The sequence below is a fragment of the Cyprinus carpio genome, chromosome B3, assembly GCF_018340385.1.
Source record: "Cyprinus carpio isolate SPL01 chromosome B3, ASM1834038v1, whole genome shotgun sequence".
Classification (NCBI taxonomy): domain Eukaryota; kingdom Metazoa; phylum Chordata; class Actinopteri; order Cypriniformes; family Cyprinidae; genus Cyprinus; species Cyprinus carpio.
This window is the reverse complement of record NC_056599.1, coordinates 6,102,838-6,129,698: the sequence shown is the minus strand read 5'-3', so window position 1 is coordinate 6,129,698 and position 26,861 is coordinate 6,102,838. Positions and strand designations below refer to the sequence as shown.

Sequence of the window (26,861 nt, the reverse complement as noted above, 5' to 3'; positions counted from 1 at the left end):
GGTATTGAGATAGGAGATTTCACTTTAACAATAAGTCAGCTTGCTGATGACACTTGTTTATTTTTGAAAAACAAAGATCAGGTCCCTGTTATTCTGGGGGCACTCAAATTGTTCTCTGATGCCTCAGGTCTATCTGTGAATCAGTCTAAGAGTGAGATTATGGCTGTACACCAACTAGAAGACTCATGTATATCTGGAATACAGGTTAAACAATTAGTTAGATACTTTGTAATTAGTAAATCAGCCACAGAGAGACTAACAGAACAATACAGAACTCTAACCTCAATACAGAACAATCGAAAACGCTGTAAGCAACTTCAGAGATATGGCTGACTGGTTTAAAATCTACTATCCATAAATATTTTGATGTTGATGAAATCTGCTCATTTTGTGGACTTGTTGAAGAAACAGCAGCCCTTTTATTGTGATTGTAGTATAACCAATACATTTTGTGTTGATTTAAGTTTTTATATTTTTAACTCTACTGAAAGGACCCACAGTTTAATCCTTAAATATATGTTTTTTTATTACGAAAACCCCAAATCATAATCTCGTGAATATGTTATTAATTTCTTTATTTTATGTGAAAAATGTGTAAAAAAAAAAGACTTGATTTTACACTCAAAAGATGCAAGTATTACTACTCAGAAATTGAGATTACCTCAGAAAGCATTTCTAGCCCACCCCAACACTTATGAACAATTACATTGATAAATGGTGACCAATAATTATATATTTTTTTGTAAAACAAACAAATTGTAATTTGTTTTTTTCATATGCCACATGACTTCACACTAGACAAATGCAGCCAAGGTTAATACATCTAAATTTTCAGTCAAGTAATGAATGAATGCATGTGTTTAGGCTATACTTTTTTTACTGACGACAACAACAGGAGACATGAATAAATGAGTAAAAGAATAAATAAAAGTAACCATCAGAATAAATAAATACAAGTCAACAACACATGAAACAAAGCTTTATTCAAACATTGTTCTGTTTTTGAAAGTTTACAGACAGTGAACCCACATCCGTCCATCACGTCCCTCACTGCTGCAGTCAGACTGAATCTGATCATGATGAGAGAGGGACATCGAGGCTGTCCTTGTCTGAGTGCACAGAGAGGATGAGGAAGACCATGATGATGTCCCTGAACCACACAACCCTGAACAAGAGCAGGAGAACACGTGCGGGACAATCTGACTGCTGCTTTGTCTGCTCCAAACATCAGAAGGTTGCTGGATCGATCTCCGCAGTCGTCTCCACTGGTGTATTTACTCCAGGTGAATCCAGGGGATTGAGGTCCTGTAATAAGAGCACTGTAACTCACTTCATATAAAAGTGTCTGCCAAATGAATACATGTAAATGTGATTTTTGTAAATGCTTTTTTTTGTGTCTTGGGCACAAATGCTCAATAAACCTGCTTATTTCTTTTTTTTTTTTTCTTCAAGGTACTACTATAATATTAATGCATGCATATATTTCATACAGTTTCTATTTGGGGCTTTAAAGGGTTAGTTCATCTTAACATATAAATTCAGTCATTATTTACTCACTTCCATTCTGTTCAATCCTTGTGTGTGTGTGTGTGTGTGTGTGTGTGTGTGTGTGTTTTCCTGAACACAAAAGGTGATTTTGGTCAAGTTTCTCCTGCTGGTTTGTGTTCATACAGTATCAGTCAATGGAGCCTGACTTTTAGATTCTTCATGACATTATTTGATGATGCTTTTAAAGCTTCTGAAATTCAGGTTGCATTGACTGATGTTTTATGAACAGAAACCAGCAGAACAAGCTTGACCAAATTCACATCCTCAGTGTCTTTTGGTCTTTGGCCTCTCACTGGCTCTGGGCTCACTGAGGATGAAGAGGCCACAGCAGCATCCAGTCCTGATGAGAAAACAAGGGCAGGTGGCATGATGGAGTATTCCATCCATGACACTGGACCATTTCCAGGATGCTGCTGTGGTCATTTTTACAGCACAATGTTATTTGATTTCTGTATTAGAAGTTACAAAATGATCTCACTTTATATTTTGGTTTCAGGTTTTCCTTTCTTCACAAATGCCGCTGTCACCTGCTCAATCACAAAAGCTCTGCATCAAATGTACAGCAATCAAGAATCAGAAAAGTGCCTTCAATACCATGACTTAGGTGCCCTTGAGCAAGGCATCAAACCCCCAACTGCTCCCCGGGCGCCGCAGCATAAATGGCTGCCCACTGCTCCGGGTGTGTGTTCACAGTGTGTGTGTGTGTTCACTGCTCTGTGTGTGTGCACTTCGGATGGGTTAAATGCAGAGCAAGAATTCTGAGTATGGGACAACATAAAATGCTAAATGTCACATCACCACACCAAAAATGACGTTTAACTCTGTTTGAAATTACAATAATTAATATAAACTACAACTTAAGATTTAAAAGATGTTTTATTGATGACTGTAGTGTACTCACTGAGAGTCTTTGATGGCAATCAGTCTCTCTTCAGCAGATAAACACACATGTGTCCCTGTAACATTCTCGTGTCCCTGTAAGATCCAGACAAGAGTCAGTCTCCTCTGTGATTTATCAGTGATATACTGCATTTACATGTTGAGCTAGATACTGATGTGTTCACTCACTTTTTATCCAACACAAATGTTCCTCATTTTATCAGTTGTACTAATAGACAAATGAAATAGATAACTTATGTTTACTTACTCTATGTAGATTTATTTACATTACTTACATTCATCTAAAGCAGTGTTGACAGTGAATTCTGCGTAATAGCACACACACATATCTCTCACTCAGATGTTCATGTTGTGATTTGCTCATCTGCAGTTCTCTAAGACATTTTCCTGTCTCATATTAAATAGACATTTCATCGCTTTTAAGATATATTTGGTTCATGTAAATCCACTTTGGAGAATCCACTTTTGCTTACTGGAGCTCCCCTGTTCGCTATACATAATAAAACGTGTTTTATTAATACTGTACTGTACTGCACAAATACTGTAACGTTACTGCCTAGCATCTTTACACCTTAAATCAACAGTTTACTATACTGTAGCTCAACAAATATGATTTTAACACACTGAACCATGTTTTAGGATACATTTGTAAACAAAATGTTGCAGTTCTCCATCCTGTTCGATGATGATGTATCCTCTTGCGTGGCATCCTGGGATTGAAAAGTATCCATCGATGAACACTCCAGAATCTGGGCTGAAGCAGTAGGACATCCTGGGATTTCTCACCTATTGTTTTATGAATACTGCGGTTTTCGAACATACTTCCAGTGGTGGACGAAATACACAAATCAAGTACTTGAGTAAAAGGTATAAGTACAGATACGTATAATAAAACATTACTCCAGTAAAAGTAAAAGTACTCTTTTTTTCAATTTTACTCAAGTGAAAGTACAAAAGTACCCGAAAAGTACTGATAAATAGATTTATTTTGCAATTTTATATAGGCTACTTAATATAATTTTATATTAGCACATATTTTTTACAATCCTACTGCTTAAAATACCTGAGATTTTCCCAAAATAACCACTATATGGAGTCAAGATAAATTTTTGTGGTTGATAATGGACTATGTTGATGAGAGTGATGTTCAGTGTGAAGCTTACACTGCAATGTACCTGAGAGAAAACAGAGTTGAGCATCTGATTTTCACCAGTAAGAAAAAAAGTGTTTTAAAGTTTGTTGTTTTCCAGAGCATCACAGTTAAATATTAGATTAGATAACTTTATTGTCATTGCACATGTAAGGTACAAGGCAACGAAATGCAGTTAGCATCTAACCAGAAGTGCAATAAGCAGGAACTACAGAATATACAATGTGTACAATATGTTACAAATGTACAATAAATATACAGATAAGGCAGTATAATGGACATAATTTACAGATTTGAAATACTATCAGCATGATATACAGATAGGTGTGCTATGAACATACTATACAGATGGATTATGTAAAAGTGTATGTACACTATAAGCAGAAACTCTGAACATATGAACATCATTTACACTAGGGCAATGGACAGTAAAGTGCATAGAAAATATTTCAGTGTGCAAATGGATTACTCAGTATTCTGGATGAACAGACAGTAGTGCAAGTAATAACAAGTTTACTGTTTTTTGCTTGTTTTTAAATAAATAAATAAATCAGATGAAGTGATGAGGAGGGGTGAGGAGTGTGTACTGGAGTGTGTGTGTAGGGGGGTGGTGGTGGTGGTGGGGGGGGGGGGGTTCAGTGGGCAGAATTCAGTAGGGAGACAGCTGTAGGGAAAAAGCTGTTCCTGAATCTGCTGGTCCTTGTCCGGAGGCTCCTGAAGCACCTACTGGAGGGCAGGAGGTTAAACAGTCTGTGGTCAGGGTGAGAGGAGTCCTTAAGAATGCTGCGAGCTCAACGTAGACAGCGTTTTCTCTAGATATCCTCAATAGCAGGAAGTGGTGTCCCTGTGATGCGTTGGGCAGTTTTCACCACCCTCTGCAATGCCTTGCGGTCAGCCACTGAGCAGTTTCCATACCAAGCTGTGGTCAGGATGCTCTCGATCGCACACTGGTAGAAGTTCACCAGGATGGCTGAAGACAGCTGATTCTTCTTCAGTGTCCTGAGGAAGAAGAGGCGCTGGTGAGCCTTCTTGACTAGGCTGGAGGTTTTTGTAGTCCAGGACAGGTCCTCTGAGATGGTAGTTCCCGGGAACTTGAAGCTGGAGACACGTTCAACAACCATCCCGTTAATGTGGATGGGGTCATGCGTGCTTCCTTTCTTCTTCCTGAAGTCCACAATGAGCTCCTTTGTCTTGCAAGTGTGAAGGAGCAAGTTGTTGTCAGTGCACCATGAGGCCAGGTGCTGTACCTCCTCCCTGATGAGGCCAATCACCGTGGTGTCATCTGCAAACTTAATGATGGATTTTGGATCCATGCACAGGCTTGCAGTCGTGGGTGTAAAGGGAGTAAAGGAATGGGCTCAGCACACAGCCCTGTGGTACGCTGGTGTTGAATGTGATGGTGGTGGAGCAGGTGTGGCCTGACCTAACATGCTGAGGTCTGTTGGTCAGAAAGTAAATAATCCAGTTGCAGTGGGAGGTGTTAATGTCCTGGTCTCCAAGTTTTGTGGTCAGCTTGGACGGAATGACTTTGTTAAATGCCAAGCTGAAGTCAACAAACAACATCTGTACATATGTTTTGTTATTGTCCAAGTGTGTGAGTACAGAGTGCAGCTGTGCATACTTCATCCTCTGTGCTCCTATTTTTACGGAAGGCAATTGGTGTGCGTCCAGTGTGGGTGGGATGACATGAGAATAAGGCCTGAAGTTAGGAAGAACATTTTAAGGAAAATATAATTATATTTTCAAAATGATTTTTTTCTTCTCAAACCTTGTCTGTGGTGTAAATCACCCCTGGTCTGGCATTACTTCCCACTTTGATAATTACTGTAGTTACCATGTTCTGAACATCACATCCTTTCTTTTTCCCCTAGATGTAATCTATCTAGGTGGTTGAATAAAAATATTTGGCCTTTATATATACCCTCAATACCATGACTTAGGTGCCCTTGAGCAAGGCACTGAACCCCCAACTGCTCCCCGGGCGCCGCAGCATAAAATGGCTGCCCACTGCTCCGGGTGTGTGTTCACAGTGTGTGTGTGTGTTCACTGCTCTGTGTGTGTGCACTTCGGATGGGTTAAATGCAGAGCACAAATTCTGAGTATGGGTCACCATACTTGGCTGAATGTCACGTCACTTTTTTTGTCACTTTTATATCTAAACATGACCTCAACTTAGCACCAGCAAGCTTGTTAGCTAGACAGTTAGCATCAGCTAACAATATTTACTTATTTTCAGTATGGTTATGAATAAACATTCACATCTGTCTACTCGGCTAGTTAATCCAAATAATATAAAAAATTATACTGTTGACAAACAATATAAAAACAGAAGTCACATAGGGCATACTAGCATTTTAATAAAATGTTAACGTTACGGCAGCTGTGAATTTGAACGTGCATATGTTATTTTAATTAATCTGTTATTTTAATGTTTCTTTTTTAACCTAAAACATACACTGATTGATGTGTGTGCATTCAAGCATTTCAGTGGGCTTAAATAGATCACCCTTTACAGCAGATTTAGTTCACAAATCAGTTACAATAATAATCCAAAAATTCGACATTAGTAACTTACTTTTAGCAGCATCAGTTCCGCGCGCGCTCACAAGATCTCCCGGTTCTTACTTTTGAATTCAAAATTATTATGAGTCACGAGTTTTATGAAATGTAGTGAAGTAAAAAGTACGGTCTTATGCTTTGGAATGTAGTGAAGTAAAAGTTACTCAAAATAAAAAATAAAAACTACTCCAGTAAAGTACAGATACTTGAAAAATGTTCTTAGTAACAGCTACTCCGTTACTGTCCATCACTGCGTACTTCTTTCTTCACATACTCTTTTCCCTGCTACTATATAGAAGGTAAGCATATTAGAACACAAATTAAGTATACGTACGTCCGAATCTCGCGAGAATTAGTGTCATTTTCGCCTACTCTTTTATGAATACTGAGCATTCAAACATAATCATTTGCTCGCCTACTGCTTTTTGCCTACTATATAGTAGGGAAGTATTCCACACAGCGCCTGTCTGGGCTGTAGATCTGCCTGCTTCGGGTCTGCAGCTTTCTCCTACTCCCTCCTTTCGCCGCTTCACTCTCCAGTCCAGCGGGTGGCGCTAAAACACATACGTCTGTTTGACAAACACCATTAAAGCTCAGAGGAAGAAGTTCAGTTTCACCGCGCACTCTGTTGTTTTGTCGTGATGCTGGTTTAATACAAACTGTTAGAAATGTTTCTGTAAATAGAGAAATACAGTTTTTGAAAGAGGTCGGTAAATACCTTTAATCTTCTCATTCTCCCAATCGTGACTAAGTTTTGAAGCAAGCAGGAATATCTGGAGGAGTATCATCTGAACTGAGATCGGCTGCTGCTAAGATGGAGTATGTTAAAGAAGAGAGTGAAGAGAACACGAGTGAACCAGAAACCTGGAGAATAAAACACGACGAACCAGAAACCCGCAGAATAAAACTCGAGGAACCAGAAACCCGGAGAATAAAACACGAGGAACCAGAAACCTGCAGAATAAAACACGAGGAACCAGAAACCCGGAGAATACATCAAGAAGAACCAGAAACCCGCAGAATAAAACTCGAGGAACCAGAAACCCGGAGAATAAAACACGAGGAACCAGAAACCAGGAGAATAAAACTCGAGGAACCAGAAACCCGGAGAATAAAACTCGAGGAACCAGAAACCCGCAGAATAAAACTCGAGGAACCAGAAACCCGGAGAATAAAACTCGAGGAACCAGAAACCCGCAGAATAAAACAAGAAGAACCAGAAACCCGGAGAATAAAACAAGAGGAACCAGAAACCCGGAGAATAAAACACGAGGAACCAGAAACCAGGAGAATAAAACACGAGGAACCAGAAACCCGGAGAATAAAACACGAGGAACCAGAAACCCGCAGAATAAAACACGAGGAACCAGAAACCCGCAGAATAAAACACGAGGAACCAGAAACCCGGAGAATAAAACTCGAGGAACCAGAAACCCGCAGAATAAAACAAGAAGAACCAGAAACCCGGAGAATAAAACAAGAGGAACCAGAAACCCGGAGAATAAAACACGAGAAACCAGAAACATGGAGAATAAAACATGAGGAACAAGGAGGTAGGAGATTATTCTTCAAACAGTCATTAAAGACGAATGTGGTACATTCACAGATCCTTTATGTAAAAATAAGACCTTAACTATCATTAAAATTTCTTAAATCCATGTTTCAAAGTTCTTATGGAAATGTGACTGAACTGAGGAGATTTAATTCCTACTTTAATTAGACTTTATTTTTTGCTTTTTGAAAATCAAAAAACTGTTGAACTCCGAGCCTGTCATACTGAATAAGTTTTTACGCTAGTAGTAGAAACCACATTTTAAGTAACGTCACTATAGAACTGTGGTTAAGTAGAATATTATTTGCTTGTTCAGTACATTTTATATATATAATTATTACAATTATTATATTACTGTTGATTTTGTTAAAATAATCAAGAGATGGTCACAAGATAAATATTCGGTAGTCTGTTTTATTCAAACAATAATGAACATTTTTGCATTAGAAGAACTTTGCCTGTTGAATATTGGTTGGGTATCGTTTGAATTTTATCGATTCCGATTCTTATCGATTCCTAGTTTCGATTCCAATAAGATTAAAAAAAATCCAGTATATAAAAAAAGTCAAACATTTAGATGTCAAACATGTATTCTGTCTTTTTACAAAGCATTCTGTTGCAGCTGAATAACATGAGCAAATATCAGCAGCCTACAGAACACTGCAAGAGGAATTTTGCCTGTTTAAAAAAAAAAAAATACCATAGCAAAAACAACTAGATTAATATAATTTTCAAATATTAAAGTGTTGAAGACAAGTAAACAGTCAGTAATAAAATAGGAACAAACAAATCAATTAGCAATATCATAAATACAACTAAACAACATTTCAGGTACAGAAACTGTAATTAAAAGTTTTAAAACATTGCATAGTTTTTTTTTTATAAATAAAATAAAGAATAATCAATTTAAGTTATTAAATATATTGAGTCAAGATTAGTGAAATATTCTCTTTTTCTCTTATAAACATTAATGACAGGCAGTGCGTTTATAATACTCTTTTCTCTCTAAAAAAAAAAACACTACACACCCCTTCTCTCTCACATCTTTACACTCACATAAAAAAAAAAAAGCTGCGTCTGTGTATATGATGATATACTGATGTAGTTTTCTGTATATTGGTCAAAAAATATGAAAAAAGTCAGTTTCGGTTAAGAACAACCTACAGTGGAAATACACGGAACGGTCTGAGAACGGACACAAACCGGGAACCCGCAGCGCGACCGCCGACCGCTGCTCTCTGTGCACGCACTTGTGCTTCATGTGCGCTGCACACGAACAGGGCGCAAATTCTTCCCGTTCCTGCACTTAATAGTTTTTAATCAAATTGAAATGCGAAAGCAGTAATCTTTAAGCAGAATCGAAATGCACGCGTCTTTTCGAATACCCGGTCGCGGCAGGAACAACATACAAAATATGACATATATGTGATAATATCAGGTAATGATTATGTGCTTTTTTTGTGTGCGTGTGTTTAGCCTTCATACGAACAATAAATGTGAAATCGCTGTCAAATAATCGTCTCAGACTCACCTAATTAAAATTAATATCTTTGACTTCAAACGATAGGCTAATATATAGCTACTACCAGTCAAAAGTTTTTGAACAGTAAGATTTTTAATGTTTTTAAAGAATTCTCTTCTGCTCACCAAGCCTGCTTTTATTTGATCCAAAATACAGCAAGAAAGGTAACATTTTGAAATATTTTTACTATTTAAAATAACTTTTATATTTGGAAATATTTTAAAGTGTAATTTATTCCTGTGATTTCAAAGCTATATTTTTAGCATCATTACTCTGATTACATGATCCTTCAGAAATCATTCTTATATTCTGATTTGCTGCTCAAAAATAATTTATTATTATGTTGAAAACAGCGGAGTAGAATTTTTCAGGTTTCTTGATGAATAGAAAGTTCAGAAGAACAACATTTATTTGAAATATAATGTCTTTATCATCACTTTTGATCAATTTAAAGCATCTCTGCTATATAAAATATTCTATAATTTCTTTCCCAAAAAAAGAAAGAAAGAAAGAAATCCTGCTGACACAAAGCTTTTGAATGAAATAGTGTACAATGTTACAAAATTTTTGTTTCAGATAAATGCTGATCTTTGGATCTTTCTATTCATCAAAGAATCCTGAAAAAAAAGTACTTAGCTCTCTTAAATATTGATAATCAGCAAATCAGCATATTAGAATGATTTCTGAAGATCATGTGACACTGAAGGCTGGAGTAATGATGCTGAAAATTCAGCTGTGATCACAGGAATAAACTACATTTTAAAATGAAACATTTTAAATAGTAAAAAAAATATTTTAAAATTTAACTGTTTTTGCAGTACTTTGGATTTGGTGAGCAGTACTTTGGCTTGGTGAGCAGAATAATTCTTTAAAATAAAAATAATTTAAAAACATTTAAAATCTTCCTGGTCAAAATTTTGACTGGTAGTGTAAGCTGATTATTCTTATAGATTGAAACAAATGTGCTTTAGTCAGTATGAAGAGTGCTTTTGAGTTGTTGCAGGGGAAAAAAAAAAACCTTGCTGGAGACGGACTTGAATGCAAACTGATTGTCTGCCAGCAGGAGGCGCTGTGAGAGCGGTTGAACCAGCGGTTTCTCCAGTAACAGCTGTAATCAAAGCAGCTCCGCTTATGAACTTCTTTATCAGATCAAATGAAAATGCCATCGAAACTTTTCTTTGTATCAATTCTCAAAAAACGGAATATCGATATTAAAAAAAAAAAAAAAACTAAATTCATGGCAGTTGTTTTGTTTTGAGTTCATATCCCGACCACTATATGGCAGTCAGTCTTCATCTCTGAACTTAAACAGTGACAGGAAATACTAGCATTAGGACACGCCACTGATGTTAGCATTCGCTGCTAGTAATGGAGGATGAAATAATTGTTCCAGTACCCGTTTCGTGTACAAAGCTGAAGTGTAGCGTCATTTGGGTTTTTAACGTCCACTTCTGCAGGACCGTGGCGCAGGCACCACCCCAGTTCTGCCGCTTGCCGCGTCTCGTGTGAAGACCCGGGTAACTGTATACTTCACTTGCTGAGCTGCGTTCTATCTCGCGCACAGCCGCATGGACGAGCTCGACACATGCGCAGTACCAACTACTTGACTTGCCTCATTCTCAACCAGTGTTGCCTCCTTAGCGACTTTTTTCCAAAAATGTGACTAGCGACAAATCTAGTGACTTTCTTTGACAAACCATATTTAGTCGGGGTTTAACTATTGAAAGAAGTTGGCAACACTGGTCTCAATCTCAACAATTACCTCGCGCAGTTGTACGGACACGGACGTCCGAAAAGAGCCTTCGTGCGGGGGGTGGTAGGGTGCGAGGCAGCATCTTTTTCTGGTGGTGGGGGGCGTTTTGTGCAGTTGCGGCGGTGCTCACATCACGGTCTCGGCGATCCACTACATAATCGATCACGGATGGTTGCATTATTTTGGGCGGATTAAAAAAAAAGTATGAGGATAAAAATAATAAAAGCAAAAATGTTATATACTTATATGTTATGTACCATATATACTTGGGCGGCCGTTAATATACCTGGGCAGCCAAGTAAAGTCTATAGGGCTGTGAATCTTTGGGTAGACAGCGATTCAACCATTTGTAATCTACAAAAAAATAAATTTTTCCCAATGGCAATTTTATGATTGTTTTATATACTACAAACAATTATTTCAATTTTCTCACAAAATAAGGTAGAAAATATACTTTATAGTTTCTGTACTGTAATAAATGATATATCAATTAGCACTGCATCATTCATAAATTTTATTTATTGTGTTTTCTTTTCTTAATGTTTCATCAGTTCATTCTGCTTTTTATTCAGCTTAGCTGCAGATACAGCCTGGCACATCTATGAGCGTGAGATCACTTCTCTTTCAGTGCGGAAACTTCTTTATCTCATTTTCATAAAATAAAATGCTATAGTATTGAACTTTTCCTCTCCATCAGCAAATGATGATTCTTAAAGAAAACGCACCGATGTCTGTTTGCTAAAGCAACGAATGCAACTTCCATGCATCTGATTATTAGATAAACCTTGCGCTTTTATTTCAAGGTTGTTGTTAATGCTGTGGTTATTATAACAGTTTCCTTTCTATATTTGGTTCAACAGCATTGTTAAAACACATTTTTCATTCAATGGAACTGTGCGTATGCTTTAGACACTTAGCCTACATTTCTGATCCGTCCATGCAATAAATACGCAGATTTCGACTGCTCAGGTAACGCCGTCGGTAAGATGCTCCAGAGTCATTGAAAAACTACAGAAAAGTAAAACTACTTAACTTTAGCATTACTGGCCACAAGTAGGCTACTAAGGAGAGATCACACATCAGCTGCGTCAGTGAGACGAACGGAGCGCAATCCTGTGACAGTCACAGGCGGTAAACAGTGGAGTGCGTGAAGGAAAGATGCGAGGCACGAACACTGTTCAAGTTCTCCATTAATTCGTGGTTGTAGTAATTTAATGTGTATATATTTTGAAAGCATTGAATCGCTATAGACATCGCGATTCATTCGATTCTTAGCGTTTTAAATTGATTACTGTCCGAAATCGGCGATTCACGATTCAAAAATCATGTTTCAAGATCGAATGAATCGTTACACCCTTAAAAGTCTATGTGTGGGAAGCACTGACTTTGTATGTTACAATTGTAAACTTAAAATGTAAACCTTTAAAGCAGGGTCTAAAAATGTATATGGTCTTTTTTTAAAAAATACATATTATTAGGGCTGGTCCGAATCCATTTTTGATTTTCGAAGCTTCCGTAGTAATCAACACCGAACATTCGAAGCTTCGGAGGGAGTGGCTGAACATATTCTTCTATCTAAAAGGCAGTAATCTCTGTTCGTCTGTCTGTCTGTTTGCATTTTTATTATCTCGAGAAGGGTTCATCCAATCGACTTCACGTGTGGCGAGTATGTTGCTGCGGACCCAAGGGAGTGCAGTGTTGCATTTTGGTGCAATATGGACAAGTAACACGTTCAGAATTAATAAACTTTTAATAAACTACAGAACAGTGCGAGCCGGAAGCGGTGTGCCTCACACGGGCAGGGCTTAGGCTATATGCTCCGAGAACGGACTAGGGGTGTGCACGGATAGTCGAACATTCGAATATTCGGTCTGCTGTAATTATTCGATAAATAAAAATGCTATTCGAATTTCGCTATATTTTTGCTTGCCGTAAAAAAAAAAAAAAAATCCACAATAAAACCTGAGCACGCAAACTACAACTAACAATAACCCTTAGGCCTATATGCATTGGGTGGCGCTGTGGAGCGTGCAGTGGAAACCAGTTGATTGTGTTTGATGACAAAATGGCGTCCTCTGCATCTAAGCGTAGCGAAGTTTGGAAATACTTTGATCAAAATGATCATCACGTAGTGTGCAAAATATGTCAAGCGAAACTGAGTTACCACAACAGCACCTCTACAATGCGGAATCATCTTAAGTGCAAACACCGAAATATAATAATTGACGAACCTAGTAATGAAGACACACAGCTGCCCATCACCACGTTCGCGACTTCAAGTAGGCGGAGATGTACCCCCGAGCGAGCCGAGAAGACTACTCAGCTCATAGCAAAAATGATCTCAAGAGATATGCTTCCCTTTAATTTTTGTCGAGGGGGAAGGTTTTAAGGAAGTCTTGCAGTTTCTTGAACCAGATTATGACATTCCTTCACGGAGAACCATAACAGCGAGAATAGAGCTTCAACATGAGAGTTCGGTTTCCAAACTCAAATCTACTTTGGCGACAGTAGACTAAGTGGCCATTACATCTGACAGTTGGACAGCATTAACCACAGAGTCCTATGTCACTATAACGTGCCATTTTATTGCTGACACTAAGGTGAACAGTTACGTCCTGCAAACCCGAGCAATGGAAGAGCGACACTCGGCTGCCAACCTGGCAGACTATTTGAAGACATCTGTAGAGCAATGGGGCCTGGACGGCAAAGTGGTCGCGTGCGTGCACGATAACGCAAGTAATATGATAGCCGCAAACAGAGACGTGAACTGGGAGTCTGTACCTTGTTTCGCGCACACACTTCAATTGGCCATCAATGATGGATTTAAAGCTGCAAGCATGAATAGACTAATTTGTGCATGTAGCAGACTTGTAGGACATTTCCATCACAGCACGATCGCCTCAAATGCACTCAAGCAAAAACAAAGACAGTTAGAACTGCCTTTGCACAAACTTGTGCAATACTGCAAAACACGCTGGAATTCGGCTGCTGCATGCTCGCGCGTTTACATGAACAGCGCTGGGCCATCACCGCCGTGCTCTCTGACAGGACTGTAACCAAACTGGCGGATGCTAAAACCCTGGAGTTAATCGATGATCACTGGCAGACAATTGAGGAGATGTTGAACATTATCAGAGCATTTTCCTTGATGCGAGTGGCGCAGATGCAGCCGCCGCCACCAACGATGAAGAGGATGCGGCAATGCCCGCTCGTCGGAAAAGGCTGAGCCAGTTCTTCGGCGATGATTACAGAGAATCCAGCCGAGACGAGTGGGAACAGTTCTTGCTGGAGCCATGTATTCCACCAGATGAGGATCCCATTCAGTGGTGGAACGAAAACACGAAGCGCTTCACAAAACTTAGTCGCTTAGCACACCGTTACTTGTGTGTCCCGGCAACTTCTGTGCCGTCAGAGCGCGTTTTCTCCGCAGCCGGCCTCATTGTTAACAGACTAAGGAGCCGACTTTCCCCCGATCATGTTGACATGCTTGTGTTCCTTAACAAGAACATGTAAAACAATAGAAAGCAAAAAAGATTTGATGACAGTTTAAAAGGTTCAAAGTTAAATGTAGCCTAGGCTACGTTCTGTACAATAGCCTAATTGCTGCAGGCGGCTTTATTTACGTTTTTTTTGTTCACTTTGTTTTTTTTTTTTTTTTTTTTTTTTTTGCTTTTGCTCTGTACTTTTTTGTTTGTTTGCACACATTGTTAAAGGGTTTCAGCTACAAAACACGATGTAGCGTAATGTTTAAGCTTATTGTGTATAAGCTTCAAAAATGACGGAAACAATAAATGTTACTGAAAAATAACGTCTGTCTCATTAAACTTAATTTAAATAAACGAATATTCGAATATTCGTTTTTTGTGAGCTCAAATATTCGAATGTGATATTTGCGGAAAACGCCCATCCCTAGAACGGACACTGCACTAGTGATAAAAAAAACACACAGGTCTGTTACGAGCAATACTTCAAATTATTATTAGGCTGGGCTACTGTACGTTTTTTTTTAGAACTGCCATATTCTCAAGTATTTTCCAAGCAAATTAAGTGCACGTTTTTATCATGTGTTAAGTTACTGATTAGCGGATAAAGGCAGCTTGTTTTTTTTTTTTACTCCAGCAATATACTATAGGCAACAGCGATATGGATGATGGTCTGCTGAAAAAAAACAGCATATGCTGGTATGTTTTGATGCTGGTTTATGCTGGTCCTTTGCCAGCACATGACCAGCATAAACCAGCATAAAACTTTTTCTAATAATTCAACGGCCCGTCATCAATTATTCCTTACTTCTTTTATGCCAAAAAAAGGATATTAAGTAAAGATCCCAGACCGGGTCCGTGTACTTGGTGGCCAACGGATTTTCGTTTTAAAAGGAAAAAAACAAAAACGAAAAACGGTTTCCCAATTTCCATTAGTAAATAAGAAAACAAAAAACGGAAAACAATCCATTTTTCTTTTTTTCTTTTGATATTAAAAGACGGAAAACGGAAAACAATCTCGTAATCCGATTGTGGTTATAGATGGAAATTGGAAATCAAAATACGATTAAATCCGTGTATCATTCGTTCTTTCGTTTTGCTAATTGAAACCAAAAAAATCTGTTTCCAAAACCAAAATGAAAAAACGGATAACGCTTCGTTTTCCGATATTCATTTTTGTGCTAATATCAAAAATCTAAAAAACGGATAACCAGCGTGTGCGTTTCACTTTGGTGTTTTCGTCTGATGCGAGTGACGTCAACCGGAAGTGATCGTTACCCGCGGAATAAATTAAATTAAATTTATGCATTTAGCAGACGCTTTTATCCAAAGCGACTTACAGTGCATTCAGACTATCAATTTTTACCTAACAGTGAAATGACATGAAGTTCTGTGCATACATAGATTAAGCATACATCGCAATTTATAAAAAATGACCCTTATGACTGGTTTTTTGCTCCAGGGTTACATATACCTGACAGCATTGTCACAACATGGAAGTAAACATGTTTATTCTTATGTTCTGTAATCAGTGATCTGTGATGTGTAATTATTCGAGTTCTGTCAGATTTTATTGTCTCAAAAGTGTTCAATGTTTGGTGTGTGTAAATTAAGCCAGTGACCAAACTAAACATTGTTTCTCCTAATGATAGGAATGTAATATGTTATTTAAATTTGTTAAAGAAAGTGATCAAAGAACAAACCTTGTTTGCTGGAGCTGTCAGTGTGTAGTGTTTCTTTACGTAATGACATCGACATCTACTGGCCTGTCACCATAATGCAGTGTGTTTAGTTGTTTTCATTGCTCTGTGTTAAAAAAGGACAGTTTTCGTCTGAACACAAATATTTTATGCTCTTATTTTTTTCAAATTTACCAATTGATTTGTATTCCCTTTTTTAGGCCTGATGAAAATAAAAGAAGAAAGACAAGATCTTAATGAGGTGGAGGAGGATATAAGGATCAGAAAGATCATGATGTCAATGGAGAAAAATCTGTGAGTTGCAGCATTAAAAGCACAGAAGTCAAAAGGATTTTCAGCTGCTCTCAGTGCGGAAACACTTTTGCATGTAACAGAAATCTTAAGAGGCACATGTTAATTCATGCTGGCATAAGCCCTTTCAGCTGCTCTCAGTGTGGAAAGAGTTTCACACAGAAAGCAACCTTAAAGGATCACATGTTAATTCATGCTGGGATAAAGTCTTTCATCTGCTCTCAGTGTGGAAAGAGTTTTACAAAGAAAGCAAGCTTAAAGAATCACATGTTAATTCATACTGGGATAAAGTCTTTCAGCTGCTCTCAGTGTGGAAAGAGTTTTACAAAGAAAGGACAACTTAATTATCATTTAGTAACTCACACTTCAGAAAAGCCTTTCAGCTGCTCTCAGTGTGGAAACACTTTCAGACATAAAGCATGCCTTAAGAGGCACATGTTAATTCATGCTGGAATAAAGCCTTTCAGCTGCTCTGAGTGTGGAAAGAGTTTTACACAGAAAGGACAACTTAATAAACATTTGGTAACTCACTCTTCAGAAAAGCCTTTCATCTGCTCTCAGTGTGGAAAGAGTTTTACACAGAAAGCAAGCCTTGAGAAGCACATGTTAATTCATGCTGGAATAAAGCCTTTCAGCTGCTCTCAGTGTGGAAAGACTTTTGCATATAAATTAAGCCTTAAGAGGCACATGTTAGTTCATGCTGGGATAAAGTCTTTCAGCTGCTCTCAATGTGGAAAGAGTTTTACAGAGAAAGGACAGCTTGAGAAGCACATGTTAATTCATACAGGAAGAAAGTCTTTCAGCTGCTCTCAGTGTGAAAAGAGTTTCACACGTAAAGGATACCTGATGGATCACATGTTAATTCATGCTGGGATAAAGTCTCATAGCTGTTCTCCGTGTGGAAAGACTTTTACACATAAAGTAAGCCTTAAGAGGCACATGCTAATTCATGCTGGGATAAAGCCTTTCACCTGCGCTCAGTGTGGAAAGACTTTTACACAGAAAGGACAATTTAATAATCATTTGGTTACTCACACTTCATAAAATCCAGAGCTTTTATTATGCCACAGTCGATCACTTCAGCTACTTCCGGTCGTGCGTATGAGGGGTAAAGCAGCACTGTTTTATCATACTAGATATGTTTGAAAGTCCTGTTATAATGTTACTCTGTGCGGTCGTCACCGGTCTATTAAAACGCACAACATATTAAAGCTTCTTTGGTGTTCCCATATTTTCTACAAAACAAAATGGAAATCGAGGGGTTATGATGTCATTGGCAGGCGACACAGTGACACTACGGACACTGTCCGTGCAACTAGTTAAAATTGCTTATTCTCTAGATTTACACATTCTTCGAAACATCTGGGATAATGAAAGTACACAAGTCAGCAAAATATATAACAGGGTTCTAGTGGTTTTTAGATATTTCAATTAAAAAAATCTTACATATTGTGCCTTTAATGTTTCTAAAACTAAGGAGATGACTAATGATATGTACTCTAGTAGGAAATTTATTTAGTATAAGCAAACAGGCATTAATGGAGTAGGTATTGAGAGTGTTTAACAGCACAAGTATTTGGGTACTGTTTTGGATAACAAATTGTAATTTTCTCCCAATACTGAGGTTTTGTGTAAGAGGGGGCAGCAAAGATTGTATTGCTTGTGGAAACTAAGGTAATTTCATGTGACAAAACATTGATGTGCATGTTCTACAGATCTTATATTGAGTTACTGTTATATTTTTTCCACTGTTGTGATGGTTTAATTCTCTAAATGTGAAAAACAAGAATTGTCTTGAGAGCATTGTAAACCAGGGAAGTGAAATAACGGGGAGGAAGCAGATGACTAAGATCCAGTTATATCATATACAAGTTTTGGGGAAAGCCTAGAGCATTTTGTTAGATGATTGCCAAACTATATATCACAAGTTTCACCTTCTCTCTTCTGGCATTCGTTATAGAGCCACTATTAGTAAAACAAATCAGTTTGGACTTTCATTTATCCCCTCAGCTGTAAAGTTTTTTAAATTTAAGGTAAGAACTTATTAGGAATTAAATGGATTGTGTTTTTGTTTTTTGTTTTTTTTGTATTGTGTTTTGGTTGTTTATGTCAAATGTTTGATTGCTGCAACCAAATTGCCTTTGGGAAATAAATAAAATGAACTGAACTAAACCTGCTATCACTGTGGAAAGTATTTTGTGCGTTAAGGATACCTTGAGACTCACATGTTAAAGGGGTTATCAGATGCCCAATTTCCACAAGTTGATATGACTCTTAAGGGTCTTAATAAAAAATCAATAACATACTTTGGTTAAAATTTCTTAGTTGTAGTGTAAAACAACCATTTTTACCCTGTAATTTTTATGTAGATTGGGGGCACATTCACTTCAAAAACAAAAGCAAGCCACTGCACTGCGTCTTCAGCAGCTCAGATGACAGGAGAAATGACGACTGCTGTGTTAATATTTACATTCAGTTCAATTCAAATTTATTTATGTAGGGCTTTTCATGATACCAATCCTTGCAAAGCAGCTTTACAGAATATATTAAGTTTCTACATTATATTTAGGCATAGGTTATTAGTGGTGATTTTGGCAGAAATGTACAGTAAGAATCATGCAGTTAGTTAGACAGTGAACACTTTTAAGTGCAATGATTATATGTTGCGATTAAACTTTGTGATAGTGATTAAAGGTTGTGCTTAAGAATTTTTTTTTTTTTACAGTAGGTGGCCATCCAAAACGTTGGTTCTACCGCCGCCGCGGCGTCTGCAAAGTGCATTTTCAGCTTTTGACCGCTGAGTGGCGCTTTAATCACAAGTTTTCAAACAAGCGCATCAAAGCACATTTTCGCAAATAGCCATCAGCTTTGCCTCACCGAAGTGTTATATTTGACTGCAGTCGGGGAAAATGAAAGAAAAATATTTAATATTCAGATGAAAGTTTAGTCCTTATGAAGATATCTGCGTTTCTTAGAACGAATTCAAGCAGGATAAATGTCAAGCCTATGAGCCTGTGCTTATATTTTCTCTACACCATAGTTTAGATTTGACACATTTAAATAGTGTGCATTATTATTTATATAATATGAATTATGTGTTATATTATTCAAAAGAAATTGTGGTTTACTTTGCATCGGAGCATTAAAAGTGGTAACCTATTGTGAGCTAGGCTTGCGTGTTTTATAAATTATTTTCTTTATTTTAGTAAAACGTGAGGCACTGTATAATTTCGCTCCCATTATTTAGGCCTAATTAAATCAAGAAACGAATAAATTAAACCTGCACGATTTAACTAAATCATTGAAATTCTAAAGAATGGATGGATTTATAAAATGTCCTCACGTTTAAACTCAAGTTCTCTCATTATAATCAACGAAATACACACGATGTAAATAAGAGCTTCATTAATTGACAACTTTAGTGATTTTAAATGGAGTCTTCTTTACTTCCTTTCATGTAATTTAAGTAAAAATATAAATAAATAAATTGCAAGCATTTAAATGCAGGTTTGAATAATATTCCGTAAAATATCAGTGCAAGATTTGCTCGGGGCGCATGATGCTGAGTTCTCGCAGCATTTATTCTTATTTGTCTACATATTTTATCCTCATTACAAATCTTTTTTTTTTTTTTTTGACTTTAATGATGTTTATTTCAATCTTTTTTTTATTTTTTTTTTATAAAGGTTTATTCTGTTACAAAACATAAGACAAATTATATATTCAACCAATTCAATACAAACAAAGGAAGTAACAGAAAAGGTTCGCCTACCCTATTTACAGAACAAAAACAACATCTACCCATCAGAAATTAGTAGGGCTGTCAAATGATTAATCATGATTAATCATATCCAAAATAAAAGTTTTGTTTGCATAATATATGTGTGCATACTGTGTATATTTATTATGTATATATAAATACACACACATGCATGTATATATTTAAGAAGAATATGTTATGTTTATATATTAAATATATTTATATATAATATAAAATATAAGAATATAAATATATAAATCTATATACATGTAAATATTTTCCTAAATATATAATTTATGTGTGTGTATTTATATATACATAATAAATATACCCTGTACACATACATATATTATGTAAACAAAACTTTTATTTTGGATGTGATTAATCGTGATTAATCATTTGACAGCCCTAGAAATTAGGCATAAACAGTATACATGTATAAGCATCTATATACATACAGTATATAACATTTTTTCTTACAATATTTTTTTATCCCCATATTTGTCAAAAATTAGGATTTTTCTTTTTGTTTTTACACTTTTATTTATAGTTTTAATTTTTTTTATAAAAAAAAAACTCTCTCCACAAAGCAAAATATTAAATAATCATAAAGATAAAGATAAACAGTAATAAACATAGATTTACATCTAGTCTGTGGTCATGTCAAGTTGGGTCAGAATGTTCAGAAAAGGAGCCCAAATCAGTTATCTAGTTTTCCTCGAATAGAATGTAGATTTTTTTCTGGTGTGCAGTACGACAGGAGTTCATTAGCCCAATGTTTTTGGCTGGGGGGAGTGACATTCTTCCAATCTTTCAGGATACAATTCTTGGCAGCCGTTGCTGCTAGTAACACAAAATGCTTCATATTTGAGTTCACCTTCAGTAAGGTTACATCCCCCAGTAACCAAATCCTAGGGTCGGCGTCCAGAACCTGTCCACAAACCCGAGAGGTTACTGCGATAATATGAGTCCAGTATGGCTTCAAACAAGTACAACTCCATAGCATGTGCACAAGAGTACCGACAGAGATGGTGCATCTTTGACATTGATCAGATATGTCATTTTCCTAATTTACTTAACCTATATGGCGTAAAATATGTTCTATGGAAAATATTGAATTTAATTTGTCTGTGTTTAGAAGACACCAATTTTGTTTGTGCCAATTCCAATAATCTGTACCAATTCTCTTCCAAGCTCAGACTCCCACCTTGTTTTATTTGTATATCTGGCATAAGCCGGTAAGTTGTCATTTATGGTTTTATACACTGTAGATATTAAACCTTTAATTCTATTACATTTGGAGTTGAAAATGCATTTTTCAAGTAAGGATTCCTCGGGTCTGTGTGGAAAACTATCTTTAGTTTGACTCTTGATCCAGCTTCTAATTTGTAAATATTTAAAAAAGTTACTTTTATCTATATCATAAATTTCTAACATTTGGCTGAAACTTAAAAAGACATTATTAGTATAAAGGTCACTAACAATTTTTACTCCTTTTCTCACCCAGTTTTGTAAAATTCCATCCGCTAAGGCTGCTGGGATATTGGGATTGTTCGTGAGAGGTGAATTTAGCAATAAGTTTAGGTTTTGTCCAACTGATACGTGTAATTGCTGCCAGGCGTTAAATGTAGCAGAAATTATTGGGTTTTGAGTGATTGTTTTTTAGTTTCTTTTTAGATTCCAAAAATGGTACGATTGTTAATGGATTGTCCTGTAATTCATGTTGTTCGATTGACATCCATTTTACTTCATCTGCTCTGCAGTGAAACCACATCCACAGAGCGCGAAGTTGTGCAGCCATATAATACAATTTAAAATTTGGGAGATTCAAGCCACCTTTGGAATAGGGCGCCTGTAATGTAAGGAGTTTGACTCTCGGTGTTTTGTTGTGCCACAGGAAGGAAGTAAGTGATTTTATCTAATTCCTTAAAAAAGGATATAGGAACCTTCAGTGGTATACACTGGAATAAATCAATAAATTTGGGTAATAGATTCATTTTTATTGTATTAATCCTGCCAATCAGTGATAAAGGGAGGTCCATCCATCTCAGTAACTCCTTTTTAGATTTAGTAAGCAAAGAGACGTAATTTTCTTCATATATATTCGTCACAGGTGCTACAGATAGTGATTCCCAGGTATTTGAAGCCCTCCGTACACCATTTAAATTGAACTGGAAGCAGACTTATATAATGGTTCGTCATGTTGATTGGGAAAGCTTCACTTTTAGAGTAATTAATTTTATATCCCGATACAGCACTGTATTTTTTAAGATTAGTCAGTAACGAGGGAAATGATGTGATAGGTTGGGATATAAATACTAATAAGTCATCTGCATAGAGTGCGAGTTTATGCTCTTCCGTTCCAATTTTTATGCCAGTGATGGATATATCTGATCGCAGGGCTATAGCCAGTGGCTCTATTGCAATTGAAAAGAGCGCGGGAGAGGAAGGACAGCCCTGACGACAGACACGCGATAAGGAAAAGGCACCCGACAGAACCCCATTTGTTAGGATCTGCGATCTGGGGGCATCGAATAGGGTCCTGATGAAACACAGAAAAATTTTCACCAAAAATCATGGCCCTCATGGTCTCAAGAAGAAAGTTTGGTTCTATCCCTACAGATAGTGATTCCCAGGTATTTGAAGCCCTCAGTACACCATTTAAATTGAACTGGAAGCAGACTTATATAATGGTTCGTCATGTTGATGGGAAAGCTTCACTTTTAGAGTAATTAATTTTATATCCCGATACAGCACTGTATTTTTTAAGATTAGTCAGTAACGAGGGGAAATGATGTGATAGGTTGGGATATAAAATACTAATAAGTCATCTGCATAGAGTGCGAGTAGTTTATGCTCTTCCGTTCCAATTTTTATGCCAGTGATGGATATATCTGATCGCAGGGCTATAGCCAGTGGCTCTATTGCAATTGAAAAGAGCGCGCGGGAGAGGAAAGGACAGCCCTGACGACAGACACGCGATAAGGAAAAGGCACCCGACAGAACCCCATTTGTTAGGATCTGCGATCTGGGGCATCGAATAGGGTCCTGATGAAACACAGAAAATTTTCACCAAAATTCATGGCCCTCATGGTCTCAAGAAGAAAGTTTGGTTCTATCCTGTCGAACGCCTTCTCGGCGTCCATTGAGATGATTACGGCAATTTCATTACAAATCTTGTTTGGTTTTATTTAGGATAATTGCATGTAAAAAAAAAAAAAAAAAACTTTATAATGCATATGCAAAATGTGAATTATTATTCATATTCAAGTGTTTGTGCGAAAATTATTAATGCGCATGCATGACAGGGAGGCGCCCTCTCGGTCAGGTGATTTTTTTCCTAATAATGAAATAACTGAAAATTGTGGTGTCTCACATACATGAGAAATATATCTACAGAAAGCTTAAAATGTATTTTAAACGAATCAATTAAAAACGAAAGCATTATGTAATCTGTGAAGGTTGTACTTCTCTCTAAAGGCGCGTCCATGTGGAGAGAGTCAGCACTGTGAATTTCATCTTGCAGCCAACAAGAAAACATTTGTTTATTAATAAATAATTAAAATGTCTCTTTTTCACAATTATTGGGCTACTTCTGCCTGTGCTTTGGGGCAAACTTAATGCATGTGCTTGAGCGCGGAGTATATTAAGGCTCATTATGGATTATAGATGTAAATTTAATATAAACCTGCGATTAGTTGAATAATGACAAATGAACGACTAGTAACTAGAAAAAATCTTACGTGGAGGCAGGCCTATTAAATACCCTCTAGAAATCTCATTTAAAGATTTTAAAGCATTTTATACACGTTTGCATAAATTCTTCTTTCAGAACGGTCCGCAATGATTTTTCCTCTGAAACACAAAAACGAAAATTGAAATAAAATTGATATTTTATGTTTTGAGAATGGCCAGCCCTTCTCTGCAGATATTGTGCTTCTGGTTTGTACATTTTAAATCACATAAAGTCTACAAAATATATAAAAACTCTTGTGTTTTTTGTCACGTCTGTAAAAAAGCCTATAAAACATGTTCATAAACGGAAACTTTACTGATGTCTGGACTCTGTTTGGTATTTAGAAAAACTTCAATATATTGTTCATGAATAGGCTATACATTCTGTGAAAATGTATATTTCACACTCTAAAAAATATTGTATGGACGCAACAAAATAAAACGGCCGACGCTCCACTCAGGGCTCGTAGTTCTGATTGGGCTCAACCCTCCCGCGCGTTTGAGACACGCTGCGGATCAGTGTTATTCTGACTGGAGCAAGGAGCGGATTTTTTAAAAGTCGGAGCGTCGTGGTTTTCACTCGCTCCAGCACCGCTCCATCACGAGTACAATTCATGCCAACAGCCCTAAATATAACTGCATATTCAGCAAGAATTCACATGATAAACATATTTAGCTATAGCTTGATACACATTATCTCTCCGATCAGGGGATTATACTGACGGCAATAATCGAACGTTACAGGCTGGTTCTCAAGGAGTTTGTCTTCCTTTTACTGATTATTTTCGGGTTAAAACATGATTTAAACAGATACAGCACATTCACACGTAATCACTTTCGCAATAATGCATTCAACAAATGTAATTTTACAGTGCTGCTTCATCTGTAACTGATTTTGAAATCTGTAAGAAATGCATCGATCTGTAGGTAAAATAACTGACGAAAATGTACTGTTATTTTCATCACAAACAAAATTTGCACAGCAGAAAGCAGCAATTATACCTTTTAATGCTAACAATGTTATTAGTTTGGCGTTTGGTAGGAAAAAAGTTTATACACAATAACCTAATCCCCTTTGAAACTCTCCTGTTATTTTATTTATTTTATTTTATTTTTATAGACTACGTTATGAACATAACATTTCAACTTTATCCACGGAGCAAGTGCGGAGCAGTGTTCCTGGTATCAGTGAGCGCTGAGCGGAGGGATTATTAAATGCTCTGAGCGGAGGAGAAATTGTTGCTGCTTCACTCTCACATACTCTGCTGCAGAGTGAGAGAGATGAACAAGACCGTCCGGTGTAGACACGGTTAGACAGTGTCTGCTATATTTACAAATAATTGATATAAGAAATGAAATAAATACATAACCCGGCATAAGGAGATGAAAATATATATTTACACTTGCTTTGTCCTCCGTCCATGACGCTGACTCACTGCGGAGCTGCCAGTTTTAATCTGAACAGCTCTTAATGCCGAGAGGATGGTTAGATGCATGATGGGCTAGTATTACAAAAAAAATGAATAAATAAAATAAAGGTCTTTCCAGCATTAAGGTAATAACATTAGCTACTACTTTTTTTAATCATCTTGTTTCAGTTATAAATTTGACTGGTAAATGATAAAGAATTATATTAAAACTTGTTTTGAAAAATTTATTTGTCATTTGAATATTGATTTTAAGTAGGGAGGCAAAAAAATCGATTTAAATCGGATTTTTTGTGAAAAAAATCTGGGATTTTTTTAGGCCATCACCCAGCCCTAATGCAACAGGGTTTTTTTTTTTTTTTTTTTAGTTAAGGCAACTTTCTCTGAAATTAAGTTATAACTAACAAACTTTATTGCGCTATACAGTAGTCAACATTTGAAGTGGATCAAACCTTTCTTTTAAAGTTGTTTAAAACCAATTATGTCCTAAAAACCTGTTCTGCAAGTTTGAAACCCTCATAAAACACTGTCCATATGAAAGGCCAAGAGATTCACACCTTTATCTCGACCCCCACAAGCTATACAGAACTACCCCAAAAACCCCCAGCCCCCTCCAGCTCAACTGAACTCGGTCTGTTTTTTTGGCTGTGAGGAACGGTGTGTTTTCATGTTACTGGGTTGAAACATGCCTGCACTCACTGCAGCCTTACTCTTATTATTCATTATTTTCTCGCAGCCCATATTATTATTATCACTAGACCAAAATAATAACAAATTTTCAATTGATAATTAATCATTATTTTTGAGAAAATCGTAGGCGTTTGAGGCAGGCTTTAAGACCAAGCGAAATCCTCCGCCAGCTGCTCCCGCTTTAAATGATTTTTTTTTTTTTGTTAATTTGTGGTAGGCTATAGTATGACAGTTTGTTTAATTTTGGTGCTTTGCTTTGATATAATTCTGCAGCTGTACTAGAGTTGTTGTGATTTTACATACATTTGTGTCTTGTACATGTAAACAATAATGATAATTATAATAATAATAATTAATAAACTGTGGCAAGAACACCATTTTTACTAAAGCAAAAATACCAATAAAAGTTTGTAAAAGGTCTGGGTTATTTAATCATGAATTCATGCACAATACATACTGTACATACATACATAGCATATAAATATATAGCATATGCAAACATGGATCAATTATTTACAACACTACTTGTTAGCCTAATAGCATTATTGTTAATTCCATCACATCATCATTGGACTTTTATAAGAGTCAGTTGTGTATTCTGTATATAAACCAATCTCCATTACACATTTCCATCTACAATTACGATGAAAACGATAGTAGGTATATCCTGTGCCCTATCATTACACCACATTCTTCACCAAATTGCACAACATGAACAGCGTCGCTCAAGCAGATGGAAAGCACGATTGCGTCATTGTGTCCTACTCCTGGCTGAGGTATTGTTAAAAATAC

The 26,861-nt window shown here is 36.8% G+C and overlaps 1 protein-coding gene and 1 pseudogene across 1 annotated transcript in view; one reads left to right on the top strand and one right to left on the bottom strand.

The window, feature by feature from the left end:
• LOC122136721 overlaps nucleotides 1-26,861 on the bottom strand; it is a 690,060-nt pseudogene that overhangs the window by 152,531 nt on the left and 510,668 nt on the right.
• LOC122136724 (gastrula zinc finger protein XlCGF46.1-like) overlaps nucleotides 6,668-26,861 on the top strand; it is a 184,000-nt gene continuing 163,806 nt past the window's right edge. The window contains exons 1-2 of the mRNA XM_042721232.1: nucleotides 6,668-7,037; nucleotides 7,638-7,710. Of these exons, the coding sequence (XP_042577166.1) occupies nucleotides 6,972-7,037; nucleotides 7,638-7,710 (139 nt within the window). The 5' untranslated portion in view covers nucleotides 6,668-6,971. The remainder of the gene's footprint in view (nucleotides 7,038-7,637; nucleotides 7,711-26,861) is intronic.